General features: G+C 45.8%; 1 protein-coding gene across 4 annotated transcripts in view; it reads right to left on the bottom strand.

The window, feature by feature from the left end:
* Vldlr (very low density lipoprotein receptor) overlaps nucleotides 1–19,376 on the bottom strand; it is a 37,005-nt gene extending 17,629 nt beyond the window's left edge. Inside the window, exons 1-5 of one of the 4 annotated variants that reach the window (XM_085834179.1) lie at nucleotides 19,277–19,376; nucleotides 18,713–18,866; nucleotides 6,138–6,257; nucleotides 1,545–1,667; nucleotides 92–214 (exon numbers count right to left, since the gene is read on the bottom strand). In XM_085834179.1, coding sequence (XP_085690305.1) covers nucleotides 92–214; nucleotides 1,545–1,667; nucleotides 6,138–6,257; nucleotides 18,713–18,794 — 448 coding nt within the window. In that variant the 5' untranslated portion in view covers nucleotides 18,795–18,866; nucleotides 19,277–19,376. Of the gene's footprint in view, nucleotides 1–91; nucleotides 215–1,544; nucleotides 1,668–6,137; nucleotides 6,258–18,712; nucleotides 19,036–19,276 lie in introns of those variants that run through there. The other 3 variants (XM_021151321.3, XM_085834180.1, XM_085834181.1) reach the window with 3 other exon arrangements.
* Nucleotides 19,377–19,685: the final 309 nt, after the last annotated feature.

Genomic DNA, 19,685 nt, shown 5'->3' on the forward strand with positions numbered 1-19,685 from the left:
CTGGGTCTTCAGGCTTACGTTAGCATCCCTTGCCCACCTTTCTTTAGGAAAAGGGTCTCTGGGGTATGCCACTGCACACTGGTCTTCTTACCACAGTTTTCTTCATCTTCTCCATTGTCACAATCATTTTCACCATCGCATCTCCAGGACACGGGGATACACTGAGTAGAACGGGCGCCACAGCTGATTTCATTTATGCGGCATGTTCTCATATCTGTTGATGACATACAGTCTCAAAAGAGCCTCCAAACTGGTCAGTGCAAAGTTGCTGCTCCCGTGCTGCCTGGAAGTGCAACACCTGGGGCTCAGTGGTCAGGTACACAGGCACACTGGGTAGTGGAAGCCAGGCAGATCCTTCGCCAGCTCCGTCCTTAGAAGCTACGCCAAGCAAGGCCACCTGGCAGCGTACCTGAGAACCTTGACTGGGTTATTCTTTCAAGGTTCTGCCGCACGCTTAGTTCTGGCTTTTGTTTTACTTGGCACCGTTAAGTTGATTTGTTAGCCTACTCCTAGTCCCTTACTTATGTTTGGATATCAGTGGGCATACCAGATATTGTCACCTAATCCTGATTCCATTAAAGGTCAGATGCGTTACTACTGTGACACCTACTATGGAACAGTTTCCTTCCTAAGTCCCCTTTTCACATCTTTCATTGTATACATAAAGCAGGGATATGCCTTGACTATTGATTTTACCATGTCATTCACCACTGAAACATGGGGCTGAAGATTCTGTCTAGGACCCTAACTCATTGACAAACTAGTTCACTTCTTTGCTAGACAATGAAAGTGCAATCTTAGGTATTTTCATAATCATACCCTAAACCTAAGCTTGGTTTATGTCAATCCTATTTATTTGTGTGAGCAGGCCTCTACTGCAGTGAATCATCAGACTTGCCCTCATTTTAGCATCCAAATGATCCCAGTGTGATTCCAACACACCTTTCTCTGAGGCTTTGGAGCTTGCTCCTGAATATCAGCCTATGAGAAGAGAAATTTATTTGTGCCTTTATGAAGTTTTTCTTACTCAGTAACAAACTCTATGGCCCCTGCTTTTGGCTACACATTTGTTTAAAAAAAAACACGAAATTATCCCATTACTAATCATCTTTCTGTTTTAATAATAGCATATTTTCATAATATAAAAAAAAATCTGGTCATTTCAAAGCTTATGTGTGTCTCTTAGGAAACCTTCACATCTCGATTTTACTTCCAGGATCAGGGAACCATCTATCCAGTTCCTGTCAGACATTTGAGATCTATGCACCTAGTCAAGGAGTTCTTAATTGAATCTGCTGGCTTCAGTCTTAAGTATTCAATGAGGAAGCTACCCAAGAGAATGTCAGTCTTGTTAGACTAGGGAGAGCAGTCTTTAAAGGAGAGGGAGTAACTGTTAATAGCTGGAATGACCTTCAAGTCAGTTGGCCTCAAGTTTCAGGCAGGCAAAGAAAAATGAATGCCAAGCAATCGATAAAGCATCACTTAGAACGGAGACAGAACAGCACAAAGGAGGTCTAGTCCAAAGCAAGTCAAGGCACACTCACGGCACTGTTCGGGGCTTTCATCAGAACCATCTTCGCAATCAGGATCCCCGTCACACTGCCATCTGTTAGGAACACACTGGCCATTTTTGCACACGAAGTCAGACTCAGCACACGTCTTCTTTACTATAAACGTTTATTCTCAGAGTTAGAATTAAGGTCATTTGCCCCAGACCTCAGTTTTCTGATTAAGGTAAAAACCATATTTAAGTATATTTCCCTTTAAAAATAATGCTGAATCAACTGACTGATATTCAAATGGTTGGCATCTCTAGGGGTGAGCTCTAGGGAGCTCATCTTTTCTTCATAGGTTTCAGAGGAGGGGGCTATTCATTAGAGGGACTTAGAGGATGAGAAAGTCAAGAAAAGACAAAGGTTGTCCATTGTCTTATGACCCAGGGTCATCTTAAAATGATCTGATCTGGGTACAATGTTAGCACCATGGATTTCTCCCAACGCATTCACACACTCTGAGGTGCTTTTCCCTCCAAGACCATTTTCTGTCCCTGTAACAGAACATTTGAGAGTGGACAATTTATAAAGGAAAGAAACTTATTTCAGCTCAAGGTTCTGAGCTGGGAATCCCTAGAGCATTCCACTAACACCTGCTTGCTTTGGAGCGAGTGGCTTGCTTCCTAGGCGACTCTCTTAGTGATCAATCAGGGCCAGGGAAAAAGGATTTATTCCCTCTCACTGATCTTATCACTTCCTAAGTACCCTACCATCTCTCAACGCAATACTATTAAAAAATCAGACTTCAACGTGAACTCCAGAAGAGACAAACCATAGAAAAGATTTCCTACCGGATCCTAGGATAACTGTTTGCTATGAAGTATGTGTGTCTTCATATACTTCACATCTTGAAATCCCTACAGCTCTGTGGTAGGAGGGAGGACCTGAGGGAGGCGAGGCTGGAACCTTCTCCAATGGGATCAGTGCCCTTATTAGAAACATGAGTGCTTGTTTGCCACCCTCCCATCTCTCCTTCTCCTTTCTCTCCTACCATGGGAGGACACGGGAAGAAAACAGCCTTCTGCATTTCAGAAGAGAGGGCTTTTATCAGACACTCTATTTGTCTCTTTGTTTTGGGTCTTCCTAACACCCAGAATCCTAAAATCAAATTCCTATCATTTAAGCCTCCTTACCTATAGTATTTGTGTCCCAGCAGTGAAAACCAAGGCTGTTTCAGAGACAATTGTCACAATGCATGCATTTAGTGTAGTGGTGCATAGAGGTATGCTCTAGAACTGGATATTGCCACGCTTGCTGGTCTACTGAGGTAGAGGAACTCACACACCAGACAAGCTTAAGCCAATTATAACACTTGTAAGAAGTGGTAGGACTTGGAATTCAAAGAGATTTTAGGCTTTCAGCCAAAGTTTGGTTTAACATCAACCAACCGAAAGTCACTGGAGCTGCCAGGACTAAGTCCCATAATTCACAGCTCCCATCAAATAGCCTAAGGCAAAATATCAATTCTACTACTAGAGACTTAGAGTTACGCTACAACTTGCCACCAATTAATTAGACTAGGAAAATAAATATAAACAAAGCAGGCAGCTTGATCACCGTACCCACGAAGGAGTCCCACAATCTGGAAGAGTTTTGCCAAAGTAGCTAGATGAGATACCAACACACTGTGGTTGTCTTTTTAGACTAGATTCCTCCATCCCTTTGTGTCTATACTTTCTACTCAAAAGTCCATTTAAAAAACCCCTCTCATCAATTTTTTTTGTGTTTGCAAATCAGCCAAAGCCAACAATACTTTGCAAATTTCTAAGAGATCACTGGGCACAAGAGGTTTAAGCTGGGTAGAGGCCTTGAAGGCTATGGCTTATTCTTATGCCTTTCTTGTTAAGCCTATACACTTGGAAGACAGTCACTTTGTAACACTCAGCATGGGCTGATAAATTATGATGAATCCTAAGGGCTTATTCATATCCTTGAACATAGCTAAGGAACCATGCAAAGCCATGCCAACTCATAAATTGACCCATTTTAAAAATCATAATACAACGTTAACACAGCAAATACTATACAAGGCCTGTGTTCTCCTGGGCCCAGATGGAAACCAAGGCCAGGCTATGGGGCTTGATGCTATAATTCAACCTGGGATCAGCTCTGTTAGTTGCAAAAGTGAGAACAGGATAAATGGGCATAAAGAAAGCAGATGATTTTGCAAGTAGAAAATGTCATGATATGAAAGATCAACTGTGCAACAAAGAGTTAGAGCAAAGATAAATATGGACACATCTTCATAGAGATCATCTTTCTCAATTCTGAGCATACACCGTAGGGGCAAAGAAAAGCCATTCAAATTAACACTGACATGCAGGTAGAAAGCGTTCCACAGGGGAGGAAAGCCATCGGATACATACTCTGCCCGCAGAAGTAAGTGGCATGAGAAATCCACACTTAAACTGATCATAGTAGCTGTCAAGTGCAAAAAGGATCCTGCCGAAAACTGCAACTACAGTCACGTCAAAGGTTACATGGGGAAGTTGGAAGGAGGTTTCAGAAGTTTTAAGTAAGTGTGTAGTTTTTCCATTTCAGACACACATTTCAGGCTGCTTTTGATAATGTTTACCCCTTTCCTGTTTACCTCCTGGGAGCCAGCAACAAATCTACCTATTGATATATTTAATTTATGCCACCACAAGAGATCTTGATTCGCTATGCTGTTTGTCTACCGATTTCCACCACCCAAATCCTCTACCATGTGGCTGGTCGAGAGTATTCATGCAGAAAAGACTTAAAAAAGTCCAGTCACTGCTCCTATGATGACCCGGGTGTCTCTGGTGAGCTAGATGATAAAACCTCCTATAATAGGAAGCATAAAAATAGGTGTAAGATGTCCTTTGCTCAATACATGACTTTTTGGTAGTCTCACACCTTACAACCACAAAACAGCTAAAAGTCCCCTTAGTGAGAGATAAGTTGAGAGAACTATAGACTTTAAACAACCTAGAAGTAGCAGGGAACTCAGAGTTCCATGGAGCAGAGTGAAATCTTTACATTAAAAGCCCACAATGGAGAAGGATAGCACAGGAGAACTAGTCTTGGTCTTGAGACTGGGGACAAGTTTCCCCAGCTGTAGAATGGACTTTCAGAGCTGGCACTGGCACAGAAGCACCCGGGGTCTTGCTGCCTTGACATTTCAAGATCTCTTGAGGTGGGATAAATTAAACACATCTGTCTGCAGCTTTGTTGCTGGCTCCCAGGAGGTAAACAGGGAAGGGATAAGAATGTGTGTCTGAAACGCAAAAACTACACACTTACCTAAAACTTCTGAAGCCGCCTTCCAACTTCCCCATGTAACCTTTGACCGGTAGGTACATGGCTGCAATTTTGGGGAGGGCTCATTTTGGCACTTGACAACTACTATGGTCAATTTGAGAGTGGATCATGTCCGAGACAATTTAATGCTGATAAATAAAGAAGCGCCAAAGGGATAATCAACAAGACAGTCAATAAAAGCCCACATGGCCTTTATTTTTCTTCTGTTCCCCATGTGCTGGGATACACATGCTCCTCCAGCAGTGTCTACACCATCTTTCAAAAGGCAAACGACAATGGTCACACTTCCCTTGCAACACTGTGCTGGGATTGTTTTTTTTTTTCATCACAGAACAGAGTAAATAAATAAACTTCAACAAAATATCCAGGTCCGTGTGATGCTGGCATTCAGTTCTTAGTTATTCTTTATGGCATGAGGTTATGGGGCCAATGCACACAGGCTTTTCTCACCATGACCTTTTTGATAGATTCTGATCAATGGTATGCTGTTTATAGTCACATTCATCTGGGAAGGGAATAGTTTCTACCCTGCCTCATGGTTTTGTAGAAGCAAGTATTGTAAACAGAAAAATAGAATCCTTTTCTGATCTTTGATGCCTGTGGCTGTCTTGTCATTTTTTTATAGCAGTTAATTAACCTCTGGTATGTTAGGGGATGTTGTAATGTCCATAGCTTTCTACATTCTTGGATCAGAGCCATTTGTGAATTTAACGATGTATTTATTTTATTTATATGCATACGTGTGAATTTCTGCATAGTTGTATACCATCTGTGTGTCCTCACGTGGATACACAGGGGGTGCCCATGGATGTCAAATAAGGGCGTCAGATCCTCTAAAGCAGGGCGATTATGAGCTGTCCAATCTGGATGGCAGGAAACTCAGGCCTTCTGAAAAAGCTGTACACAGTCTTAACCACTAAGTCACCCCTCCACCAATTTTCCCCACTTGTATATTTATAAAGTTACTTTATGCAGTCTGGTCCTCTCTGTCCTTTCTCAGTTTCCCATAGCACATTTTTCTGAGGTATGATTAATCAGATCTCGTCATTTGAAAGAAATCCCTCTTGGTAGTCAACATTCTATATTCAAGTTGATTTCCTCATGTCAAGTATTCAATTATATTCCTCTAGACCAGTCTAGATTCATTGGACTCTGATTTACAGTCATACTCCAGTGAGTTTTACTTACAGAATCTCAATATATTTGCAGAAACTAGAAGAACATGTGCACATTAAGTCAGATGCATAAGTCCAATCTAGACCTGAAGCTTGGTGACAAACAAGACTGCCAAAGACTTACCGCAGTTCTTCTCATCGCTGCCATCCGCACAGTCTTCATCTCCATCACATTTCCACAGCAGGGTAATGCAGCGGCCATTTGTGCACTGAAACTGGGAGCTATCACATTTGCCTTTCTTCCCTAGGAGGAGGAAGGGACATTGATCAATGCATGCATAGATGGTAATTTAGAGATACAAGTTCCCCAAGAACGATGGATAGGAACAGCTGCAGACTCAGCAAGCTGTATCTTTCTAGGGGGCCAGACTGGGATGAGTTTGGGGACAGTGGAAAACAGTTGCAGACTCCTTCACTGGGCAACAAACTAAAATTGAACATTCGAGTTCTATCCTTTCCCCCAGAGAGCCACAGCTGAGATAGCAGGTTCTAACTGGTGACATACAAGCAGACAGGAATTACGTAGCTTCTAAGAAATCCAGACACTTGTTGGCTGGTGATATTTTGGCTAATATGTCTCCATCTCCAATGGTAACCATAAAACTGCAATGGAGCAACATACTTGTGAGCGTCTAGAGAACACCCAGCTGAAGAACTAGCTGAAGAACTAGCAGAACTAGCAGAAGAAAAGAAACCACCTCTGAGAAAATTCAAGGGTTAGGAGAAGATTACGGGCTTTAAGTAGCTTGGGGATGTATCAGCAAACATGGACACCCAACACAAATGTGTTCACTGACAGGGAGGTATGTTCATAGGGATTTTTCTGATTGAAAAGAAGATACAAAGCACCATGGACATAAGCGAGAGTTCCCGTCACCTCCTTTAGGAGAGAATCCAGAAGGCCTTACTGTTGTAGAGGATAGTTTCAAGCACACAGGGGGCGATACTAACAGGCTTGACACTCAATAGGCTCGGGAGAAGGTGTATGACCATGGCTTTGCTCTTAGGAAACGTTTGAAACACAAAAAGGTAAATACAGAAAAGCTTGTAGAATGAGCATGTAGAGACAATTTTTTGCATAGTTGTGCACCATGTGTTTTAAGCTGTTATTAGAGTTTAATTTTTTTTTAAGGTGAGGTAGATAGCTCAGTGGGTAAAGGCACTTGCTATCCAAGTCTGATCACCTGGGGTCAAGCTCTTGAACCTACAGTGGAATGACTCCTGAAATTTGTCTACCAACTTTCACACTGGTGCTGTGCACCCTGAATAAACATTTTTTTAATGTTGAAAAAAGAAAAACGAATATTCATTATTGAAAGCAGAAATATTTTTATAAACTTATTTGTAAATCAAAGGCCCACTAAGGATACAGTGTTTCTGAATGTCTTAGGCCTTGGATCTCACTTTTTATTCACTCACAGGCTCACCCAGAGCAACTGCCAACTCTGCCAAGTCCACCCACGCTAAGCATCCTGAACAGAGATACCATGTTAACCTTGTACAGATATATTTGCGTGTGCCTTTTCAATGTTTTAATATATTTGGCTACACACATACCTGCCGTTGCGTTATGGATGTCTGCAAAATTTAGTGCAAGTACTATGCTGTATGCAGGGAGCCTAGAAGCAATAGACTAGACCCTATAGCCCAGGTATGAAGTCAAACCATTGTGTTTTGAGTGAGAATGGCCTCCCATAGGCTAATACATTTTAATGTTTGTTTCCCAGTTGGTGGAACTGTGTGGTGATTAGGAAGTTTTAAAAGCCCACAGTAAGTGCTCTCTCTGTCTCTCTCTGTCTCTGTCTCTGTCTCTGTCTCTGTCTCTGTCTCTCTCTCTCTCTCTCTCTCCTTCTCTCTCAGTTCTCAGCTTTTGTTCTAGTGTCATGCCTGCCTACCTGTGGCTATGCTCTCCATGATGATGGCCATAGACTAAGCCTATGTAAGCAGTACTCAGTGAAGTACTTTCTCTTATAAGTTGCCTTGCTCATGGTGTCTCATCACAGCAATAGGATAGGAACCCAGACAACCACTGCTGTGTGTTTAAGTAAAGGAACAATGAATTGTACAATGAACTGTAGAGTGTAGGACTTATCTCTATCATTAGGTGATGCATGGCTGTCTCTCTAAAAGAACAGGGAGTTCATTTGCCTTCCCTTTAGTTTTTGCTTCCATGATCTAGAGGTGAGATGGCTCAGCAGGAAATGCCACTTGCTCCCAAGATTGAGATATACGTTTTATTCCTACAGAGTTGGAGAGAACTGCTTCCTGTAAGTTGCCCTTTGACCTCTCATCTATGCTATGGCACATGTGTACACATATATACACATAAATACATATATGAATAAATATAATATAAATGTAATTAAAAATCCCTTTTATGTCTAAAAAATAGGACATGGTGGCTGGAATAATGATCTTAGGCCAATGGAATCAGATCAAGATTAATGAACCTAGCTAGGTCAGAGACACAAGGGGCCATCGAATGGCCTCTGGACTCTTCTTTGCATAAACTGTCTGTGTGTGTGGGGGGGGGGCAACAACATGCAGACCACCCTAATCCTTTCATAGCATTTCCTGGCCACAGGCACTGTTTTACTCAAGAGTGACTCTGCTATCACCAGCTAAGAGTAAACAACTTGTGAGGGTGGCAAGCAGAAACCACAGACAGATAATGGTCATGCATCTTAAAAACTGAGGCCTCCGTTGGAAAGCATACATTTACAAACCAGCTCCAAAACAAATCAAAAGCATCAAAAAAGCATGGTTAGGAGACAATGGGGTGCCACGAAAGAAAAGGAGAGCAAGCCATAGAGCTGACTCTGCTTGCCTGGGCTCATTATGGACATGTCCTTTAGAGAGGTGTGAACTAAGATTTTCATGGCGGTACTCCATGGCCAGGACAGTGACTGTTCAGGTGCTTTAGCCATTAGCACTTCTATCCTTCTGCAAGACCAGATTGCAGATTGCCATAAAAGATGTAGCTCTTGTCCCTTAAAGGCCTCTCTTCAATACACTGCCTGGACTTGCAGAACCCAGCATTCGTCCCAGGGTGCATGCAGATTTGCTGGGGGAGGGTGGTTCCAAGCAGAAAGCCTTCCGATTTCCTACCACCTCTCAGCACTTGCAGCTGGGGCATGCTGGCATAGAAACAGAGAGGGCAGAGGCAAGCACAGACTGGAACACTTGTGTGAAATGCACAATGCTCTAGTTGGTCTCCCTGGTGTCAACTCCGCCCTGCTGTCAGGAAGAATGCTGCACTTGTGGCTAATTCCCAAAGAGTTTAAAATTGGCCCAGGACAAGATTAACACCAAGGTGTGACTACCTCCCAGTATGGCTTTTTAAATCTATATGGAGCTTTCTGCTCTTACACGTTTAGCAAGCTAGAACTTGGCTACCAAGCAATATAACTTGATGATATTTTCTACCACCATTTCATAATGTTTATTCGTTCTACAAATATTTTAGCAAATAAAAAAATACTAGGGAGTTACAAAGGGAACAAGAGGTGAGCATCAGTTGTTTGTTTTAAAGCTGAGAAGCCAAGTGTGAGGCACCTGGCTGCCTTCTCCCTCTCTCTCGCCCCACCCTCCCTCCTCCTGCCACCATGCGACCTTGGAATGTTCTCCACGGTCTCAGAGCTGGAGGTCTATGTTCCTGAGACCATTTGCTACAGCTCTATAACCTTTCAGCTTTGAGGACTACAGGAATGGCAGGAATCCACTCAGAGGACTTCATTAGGAAAAAGGATCTACACTCAGAGAACATAGAATGAAACAAACAAATGTAGAAGGGATAGCTCCCTGCAGTTAGGATACAGGAAAGGCGAAAAGAGTGACATCTAAGGCTTTACTTTGAAGAGCCAGTCAAAATGAGCCCAAACCATTAACATTGAAATCTATATAGCGAGGATGATAACCATGCCATCAGACTTCCAGAGAGACTCAGGGAGAAATGATAACATGCCATCAGACTTCCAGAGAGACTTGGAAAAAATATTTTTTAGCCCCAGGATTAGGCTTGTGGGAGAGGACATCCTCAAAAATGAGGCTCATGTGATGGATTTTGTAGACCCTCAAGCTGTCTTGGAGTTAAAAGTCCAACATATAACCTGATAAAGCTAATATACTGTTCCTGGTCGTTCTGGACTCTGGATCCAGTTGTAATACACAAGCTATCAACAGAAATAGGTTATGTTAAAATCCCCTGATGGAATGTCACATGTGTCCATTGCCAAAGAGGAAACATGTACATGAGGAAGACAATGGTTACCGAAACATCTCTGCTTGTCTAAAAGATGATGGAGAAAAGGATGGACGAAAAGCCAGCTGGCTTGATAAAGGTCCTCTAAAGAGAATCAACAGCACTGGTGCAGCTCAGATTTCCAGTTCCCTGAGCACTTTAAGAGGCTGCTGCTAGGTAGGAAGTGTTCCCTGCTTCTGTTCACTTCTGTGTTCCATGCACAGCAGGGAGAGCTCAGCCACTAAATTGAACACAGAGACCCCAGCTACCACCCTGGAATACTACAGGATTTTCTCCGCAGGTCCCAAAAAGATTCTACCTTTCCATTCGGATGTTCCACTGAGACCACTGCTGCTCAGAGGTCCAGAACCAAAAGCGCCATATGAGTTAAGAAGCTTTTGGTTCTCAAAGCTTTGGGGATTATAGGATTGTAGACCTGTAGTCTATTTTCATCCACAGGCGTTAAATCTCAAGTTCACTTTTACAGTACATAGAGGGAACAATTGGCATGAAATCATCCATCACCAGGTTTCTTTTAATTGTTAAGCTGATCTAAAGCCCCTGTACACCATAAAGAACCTTGGGAGTGGAAATGCTAGGGACTCTATACCCCTGCATCTGTCTGTTCTGAAAGGTGGGAAGCTGGAAGTAAAATACAGTTTTCAGTGGATTCCTTAAAGCTTCAGTGTTCTTAGGAAGTAGCTTGAGGCTAAAGGAATGGGGGTGGGGGCAGGCTAGAGGGGAGAGGCGTGGAGCCTGGAGCTCTGCCTCCACTGCAATGAGAAAGACTCTTGGTATTAGTTTAGGAATATGAAAAGGCTCCTCTTCTGTGAAGAGATCAAACTTTCTAAGTTTCCTCTACCTCTAATATTGAGTAGGAATACCTTTGTCCTTTTGAGCCCAGAGATTTGGATTGGCTTGTGTCTATCCACTCATGTGGCTATTAGAGTTAGTAATAGCTACACTCCCCAAAATGCTTCTGTTGTTGCTTGAATAGGTGACACCAGGCTTCAGAAAATATCTATGTTCCAGGAGGTTTGCTCACCTACGTACTTTACATTCACTCTGCGATCTGCGACCTGCGGCCTGCTGTTTATGGGCCTTGGGGGGTGTTAGGGTTTGAGTGCACAGAGAAGTCAGCTCGCCATTGTCTAATTGGTTCTGCAAGGGTTAACATGGAAAATCAGCATGTGAGCTTCAGTGAAACACTGCATAGGCCTTACAGTGAATAGCCTAGCTGGCTTTCAGGATGGGCCACAGATTTCCCTGTAGGCTTTGAGTAATGTTGGCAGGAGTCCTCTTGCTTGAATGTCTGGAATATTGAGTATTCCAGACATCAGAGTATTAGGCTCAGCAAGAACTTGAATCTGTGAGGGGTAGAAGGTTGCCACACTCTGCCAGGCCCAGCATTCACTTCACTGGCTAACATGGTAAGGGTGCTATCATCTACTGTTTTTTTTGTTTTTTTTTTGTTTTTTTTTTTTCAGTCCATTCCCTTTGGCACATCTAGGGCCACCAAGGGCATTTATTTTTAGTCTACTTCGTCTTTCGTCTCTACTGCTTGCTAGTTTAATGCCAATCCTATTCATAGGCTAAAACTCCTTTTAGGACAAGTAGACTTCTGAGTCAGCAAAAAAAAGAAAAAGTTTTCCTACAGGAATGAGAGGCTGTCAGCAGCAAAGTCTATAGCAAGGTGCCCAGGAAGAGGCTCTGAGATGCAGAGTAATGAATTTTACAGTTCAGTTGTCACAGTTGTTCCATTTATACTGGATAAGGATTATCTTAGAATCCTAAATACAACAAATAAATGCTTTTTATTGTTGGCCAGTTGCTGCTCTAAAGACTTCTCATGTCTTTACTCATTGGTTCTATGTGACCCTTCCCCTTTTCCTCTCCACAGTTTTGGAAAAGAAAAATATGGTGACTTGCCCAAGATTACCCTGGGCTTACCAAAGATCTGAACTCAGGTACTCTGGCTCTAAATCCCATTCTACCTACCAAGCACAAACAAAACAAAACAAACAAACAAACAAAAAACCCCCAAAACCAGTAACCCATACAGGACTGCATAATTCTAGAATATTCCATTTGCTTAGAATTTGCCTAGTACAGTCTGCTTAAATCCATCAAGAATGAAGTAGTTTTCCTTCTCAAGAACGACACTCCACAGCATAGCTTTATAGTTGAGATAGGGCCTGTTTTTCCTCTTTCCATCGTAGCCTTTTAAATATGTTGCTAGATTTCCCCTAGTAGCTTTTCCTAGAAGGACTAAGTCTCTTGATTTTCTTGATGAGGGTACATTGACCAAGTCATTGTAAAGGCTTTGTACCTTATCTGCCTGGAGATGGAGAGTAGCCCAAGGGGCATCAGCATGAAGACCAAGAAGTTACAGAGGCAACATATATCATGGAAGAGACTTTGTTTACAAGGTTGTAATTGAAATTGAACACTAAATACACTGTTAATCCCCCATAAGCCAGCCCTCATGTCTGTCACTGGGTTCAGAAAGGAGAGAAATGAAAGTGTTTTATAACAGACATGTAGATGACATCCCGAATACAGCTTTTGAACACATGATATAGGTAACATTCATCTAGATGGCTTACCAGGCATGCAACATAAAGCAGTTTGATCTAAAACCCACCCTCTTCTCTTTGAGTCTTATCCTCAGTTGGCTTGCCTCTTATTCTAACTCAGTAGCCCAGAGGGAGCCGGGATCCTTCTCCCGTGCCATTGGGCCATCAAATCTTGGCCATGGGTAACCCCTCATTTCTCACTCCGTCTAAATTTAAGTCACCCTTCCCTTTGCCTCCAGGCTGTCGCTGTCTCTATCCAAATTAAGAGAGTGATTTAAGCCACTTAGAATATCCAGAAGGGCCGAGGATAGGATCATTTCCTGGCTTCCCACTGCCTCTAGAATTGAGTCTCAGTTTCCTACCAGCTTGCCCTGACTTCTTCCTCTCAGTGATCACCCACCATCTGTTCTGGCTACAACAGCAGAGCTAACGAGCTATCGGCTCTAAGGGGCTTTCCTTATGTCCCCTGCCTTCGACCACCCTCACTGATGTTTTGGTTACATTTGTCCATCTGATTCCATCCTCTTACCCCCCAGGGGCAGGTTCAGATTGCACTTCTCCATGGAGGCCCTCTGTGCCTCTCTGGGTCTTTAAATTCTTTCCCCAGAACCAAGGAAGATCTGGCTTACGTCCCAAAAGTTCTCATATGTTTCCCAGAGCCAGTGCACTGAGGATTTATCACCCAGAATCCAAAGACTTGCTAAGTCCCAGTCGATAGCCCTGAATGTATCAGTTGGTTAATGAATTAACCTGTAAAGCTGTTCTGCATTATAGACTTTTGTCAAAATATTTTCTCAGCTTTTCTAAACTTCAAGTGAAGTGTGACCTGCTACACGAAGTTTGCCTGGTAGAATCTTTGAAAGGTAAAGTTATAAAGGTTCCTGCTTTCTGAGCCCACGAGAGTACTTTTGTCCCATCTGTGTGGCAAGTTATTAAAAAGCAAGGCATGTTGTACACCTGTCTGCCACAGTGAGTGTGTCAGCCACATTCCCATACAAGAGAGATTCTAAAACCCATGAAAGATCTGGGCAAGTTAGGAGGTTGGTGTGTCAGACCCAGGTCTTACTTTTGACATACTACTGCTCTTTGGGGATGCTGGCCATAGCCACTATGGTTGTTTGAATCCTTACCTTCATAAGACCATTTGGCAGAGATAAAATCCCTTCTGGCTTTGGCGTATTAAAGTCTAAGTTGCTGGTGATTTTAGGGAAACATTATGAGTGACGATCAAAGCAGCATTTGGGAGCTCACGGGACATCTTCAGCTGATGTCAGTGGCTTTTGTGATTACGAAGCACCAGGTCTGCTCACTCCCCTCACAGCTTCTATGCTCACCTCTATTTGCATCTTGACTTTCCTGGTTTGACTTCTTACAAAAACATGGCACCAAGTGGGCAGCTTTCTGGCTTCTATGCTGACCTGTTATCACGTGGTCTTGAGCAGATATACAAAGGAGACTGACTTCAAGTTCACTAGCAACTTAGACTTTAATATGCTAAAGCCAGGAGGGATTTTATATCCTGCCTGGTAAACCTCCTGGCCAGTTAATAACTTAGATCTTGAGAAAGCATTCTTAGGACAATTCAAGATCAGAGGCAGGTATAGAGAATAGGACAGTATACACTAAATTCTTTGCAGGAAATGTGGTTATAACATATGAACTCTCAAATGTCAATCATCACTTCCTGGCAAACTGAACCCCACCCCCCACTCCCTCCCCTCCATGGCAAGACTTTTTTAAACACCCAAAGACTACTGGCCAATTGCCAACCCAGATGCCCCAAGTTGGTGGTGGCAGAATTGGCCATTCTAGTGAGTGCCTGACCCTTCCAAGTTGTAGCTTCTTGCCCTAAATGTACTTCTTAAGTGCTGGCTCAGGCACACCCTCTCTCCTCCACACAGCTCATCTCTACCGTACAAAGTCGAGCATTTCTACCACACAAAGCTGAGCATCTCTACTAGACAAAGTTAGTGCAAGGCCCTTGCACAAACACTGATCTAATTTAGAACATAAAAATGACTAACAGGCCCAAATCATCCAGGGTTCTTTCTCCACCTGAAGGCAAAGCAGGTCCAGTTTAAGGTGCTTTCTCACATAGCTACACCACAGTTAGCATATCTAACTAGCTGGAATTAACCGTGTTTAGGGCCATGATTGCAAACCAACCCTGGAGCTAAGCAGAGAAATACGGATTTGTATTAAAAAACAAATAGAGTAAAATTGAGCCAGTTTTACTTACAAGTAGGTTCTCCAAGAACTGGGTTAGAGTATGCCTTGGAGACCTCAGAAAAAGCTACCAGTCCTCAGATTATCCCCTCCTCAGCTAGAAGGGGATAGAGTCTTACATTCTTCCTTTTTAATAAGTACATTTCAGTCATAACCTCCCAAGAAGAGCTTCTGTTTTTCTTGAAAGCCATCTGCTGGCTGTGGTCTGGGGATCGTCCTGGGTGATCATCTCTTGAGATTATCTCAAGTTAGATGACTCTATCACCTGCCTTGAAAAGGGCAGCTGTCTTAGTCAGTGAGACTCTCTGTTGTAAGCCAGGTCTTTATGTGACAAGCACCACTTCAGGCCTGTTTGGGCTCTGTGATGTCCTTCATGTCTCATAGGCTGGCACCTGCCAGTGGCTTTCCAAAACAAGGTCAAGTTAAGCCAATCAAGACCAGGACCTGAAATGAGAACAGCCCCATCTCCATCTTACCTCCACTGAGAACCACTTGACACTCTGTGAGAGACTAGAAAATAGTTACTACACGTTTTCTCTTTCTATGCCATTTGGTAACTGTCAGAGTTTGGGGATCTAAACCTGAAGCCATATGCCTGGGGCCCTGTCTGTGCTCTTCATCTTAAGGCACACCTTTTATGGCTCTGACACTGTTCAGGGAACAGAAAGGGGTCACAACAGCTCTTTAGCTCTTCTAGAACCTTCACAAGAAACTCTACCGTGAAGTCCTCTCTGAGGTTACTCATATTTTAGGAAGCAGGAATGGGATGATCAGGTTTGCCACTGTTTAGAAGATGGAGAGAGCCACCTTTACAAGTATGGCGTAGTGTTTGCAAGTGCAGTTGGTCAGCCTGAAGTCTTCACCTATGTCAGCTCTAATGAACATGAACTTTATATACACAGTGTAGGTCTCTAGAGACTCAAGCATTAAAAGCAGAATTGTGTCGAGATGACACAGCACTAGAGTTACTGGTAAGAGAATGAACCTGGGCAAGAAGCTGCTTCGGGCTTTGGGAAATGGCGCTGCCCGTGAAGCGTGGGTTGTGACTCTCTTTTTTAAAAAGAAAGCCTTCATCTGCATGGATTGCTACGGCCTCTGCCTTTTCTTGGTGCTCTGGTAATTATCTGGAATTCTCTCTCCTGGTCTTTCAGATTCCTACCTGCAGGGACTCTGGTATTTCTCAGTCCCAGGGGAAGAGAAGTGATAGTCACTGGTCAGAACTCTTGCAGAACTCTGGCTTTGAAGACTGTACAACACATCGTATCTTAATCTCTACCCAGGCTGGAGGCAAGAGTCCTAGAACCCCCATGTGTTCTGCCATCAGTCCTTGCGATCTCTCGTTTGTTAATGTTCCTGCACTTCAGTTCCTTGCAGAAACTCTATGCACACATGCCTCCCCTGTGTCAGGTAGTTTAGTGTGTGTGTGTGTGTGTGTGTGTGTGTGTGTGTGTGTGTGTGTGTTTGGGGGGGGGGCCGAGGGAAGGGTTGGAGAGAAAGAGTAATCACAGAAGGTCTGGGGCAGAAAAATCAGTCTGCATGTTTTGGGACTTTGAACTTAGGACACTACTGTCTGGGTTCACTTATGGTCAATACCTGCTTCAACCAACTCCAAGTCAGCTGCAGTTCAGAAAGAACTGCTTCTCCCACTCTGACTACCTAGGTTTGTGCCTGCTTCTCTCTTCCACTTTTTACAGCACCACCATATCCCACTTGTAGTAAAGGAGAAACAAAGGTTATCCCCACTTTCCTGATCCCAGCTCAACAACTTCTGGTGTTTGACTAGCTCTTTGAAGCAGACTGGATGCTTTCCTACCACTCCGTAAAAAACAGCGCCTGATGGAAAGTTAGCACTTTAAACATTCCAAGAATCCAAAAGGTTCTGCAGCTAAAGAGACTCCTTTCTCCCAACTCCCTGGATCACAGTCAGTAATGGATTTTATGCATTCGTGTTTTGAAATACTACAAAATATATAGCGCGAGTCAAGTCACTCTTCTGAGAGATGGTTTAATAAGTTAACATTACTCATCCATTAATGATTAATGTCCGCGTCTGAAATGTTCTGTTAAGCAGGGCTTCTCTGGGCACATAGGTTTGTCACAGGAAGGATTCTAGCGTCACTATACCTGGGCCCTTTTCAGAGTGCAGCTGGAGAAAGTGCCAGAGGGAAAGGCCCCTCTGAGCCTGGCTGATCTTAAAGGTAACCCAGCTGGGGCAGCTCAATTAACTCCGCGTAGACACGTGACCAAGCTAAACGCAATCCAGCTACCAGCCAATCGCATGGGGCAGAAAAGCCCTGCCCAGCTTCTCACGCTCGGGACAGCGGAACCAAAGGCCCAGGGGCGTTGGGAGACTTAAACACCCCAGCATAGCTCGACAGACAGCTTGACCACACACTTGAAAGTTCGCTCTCACTCCAGGACACACGTGACCGCACGCAGGCGGGCCTTCTAAGCTAACCGGCGACAGGAGATGTGGATTGTGAACTATTTAGAGCTGGGACAGCGTTCTGCCCTAATTACCTAGAGCTGGTTGGCAAGCAAGCACTTTGGTGTCACCTCTTAAGACCTCTAAGACCTCTTCAGTGGCCCGCCAAGGATCAGACCGGACCTTGTTAGGAAGGCATCTTATCACCTGCTCTGGAAAGTTGTGTGACCCAAGATGGGGTGCTGGAAACACACAGGGCTCCAAAGCCAGTGTGCCGACCCCCGGGGACTCGACAGTAGTCACCCCCGCCCTCCCCAAGCTCCAGCCACACGCTCCAGCTCCACACCTTCGGGTCGTATTGTGCAGAATAAAGGCTAATTACAGTCACTACACTGGGACTCAGTTTCTCTGGGGGAAAGTGTTGCCCAGAATGAGGCTCGGCAAAGTAACCTGATTAAGTCTTGATCCCACTCCCCTCCCCCGTTCAGTTATCTCAGAGACCCCAGAGGTTTTTAAAAGCCGCAGTAGCTGCGGAATCCCCGGGGATGGGAGAAAGAAAAGCACTCGGAGGACAGTCCAGTTGAAAGCCACTCTTGGAGCCTGAGAGACGGCCGGGCGCCTGGGGAGTCGCAGTCCCGGGCGCAGGCTGCGTACTTGTCATGGCTCGGCCTCCAGGCTGCCGCCCACCGAACGTGCGCTTGCTCACGGCAGCGCGAGGACTCCCGGCTCGGCCCGCACCTGGCGCCCGGTGTCCTCGGAGACGCCCACCTTCACCCACTGTGCACTCTCAACCCTGCTTAAGTCTGAGGGGCGCACCCGGGCTTCCAGGCCCCGTGCTCTGCCACGGTCCTAACAGCCCGCCTGGCAGAGGAGGCAGAACCATTGTTCAGTGGCTCCAAAGCCCACATCCCCTAGCCCTTGTCAATGGGGGGTGAAAACCATGTAAAACAGAGGTTCTGGAAAGAAGGGGGACACAGAAGAATGACAACAAGTTCAAGGGACGCTTTAGGACACCCTAAACCCCACCGTCCCCCGGGCCTGGCTCCCAGTAACCTCGGCTCTGACAGCTCAGAGGCGCCACCCGGGTGGGGAGGGGAGGCAGGAGAGGAGCGTGGAGAGGCGCCTGCTAGGAGGGGATGGGCAAGAGGAGCCCCGGGGTCCCCCAGAACGCAGCGATCGCGGACGCCTCGGCTTGTTACGGGCCGAGTGCGGAGGGGCGCGTCCCCACTCACCGCTTGCAGTGGCGCCGCTGTCCCGGGGCGCCCAGCACAGCGCGAGCAGCAGCCACAGCGCCCAGCGCGCGGACGTGCCCATGCTGCCCGCCCGGATGGTGCCTCCGTCGCGCCGTCGTTGTCGCCGTTCGCTCCGCACAACAAGTTACCAGCCCTTCGGAGAGGAGGAAGGAGGTGGGGGCGGGGAGGGAGGAGGCGAGGAGGAGGGGGAAGGAGTGAAGAGCCGGGAGCACGGAGAGCACGCAAGGAGCGGGCACCCTTTCCCTGCAACTTGCACACTCTACTCCCCGCCAGCCACCCACCCAACCACCCACCCGGTCACCTCCCCCGCCGCGGCCGCGGTGTGCGCGCGGACCCTGCGGGCGGAAAATAATGCAGGCGTTGCAGAGAAGGGGAGGGAGAGGGGAGGGAGCGGCGCGGGAGGAGGGGGCGGGGAGCCCGTTCGCCACCGAGGACAGCTCAAGTGAGCGCTTTGGGGGCAACCACCCGGGCGGCTGCAGGAGCGCGGCCGAGCGGCGCGGGGACCCCAGCGGGGGAGCTCAGCCCAGCAGCTCAGGCACGCACCGCTCTCCCGCGCGCAGTGAGGAGGGTGCGGGGGCAAGTGGCAGCGTGCGTGCGTGAGTGGCTGGGGCTGGGGCTGTCGCCGCCGCCATCCGGATGGCTCCTGGGGCTCGACTGATCCGCGCGTTGGCCCGGGGCTCACGGGGGACCCGGGGCGGCCGCTGGTTGGCTCGCGCACCGTCCTCACCTCCAATCCCGGGTGCCTGTCCTAATTTCCTGATCCAGGGAACCTGCGGCCGCAGCAGCTGTGCGCTCCCTAGCTCCCTACAGTCGCTACTGTACCCTCCTGGCGCCGTGGCTAGGAGCGCTGATGCAACTATTGCTGCTCTTGCCACCGCATCCAGGCTTGATGGGGCTGGCAGTTGAGGGGTCTGGGGGGCAGCAAGGAACCCTTTTCCTCCCTCTCCTGAGC

This window comes from Mus caroli, unplaced genomic scaffold (assembly GCF_978045245.1).
Source record: "Mus caroli unplaced genomic scaffold, Mus_caroli_1 scaffold_20, whole genome shotgun sequence".
Classification (NCBI taxonomy): domain Eukaryota; kingdom Metazoa; phylum Chordata; class Mammalia; order Rodentia; family Muridae; genus Mus; species Mus caroli.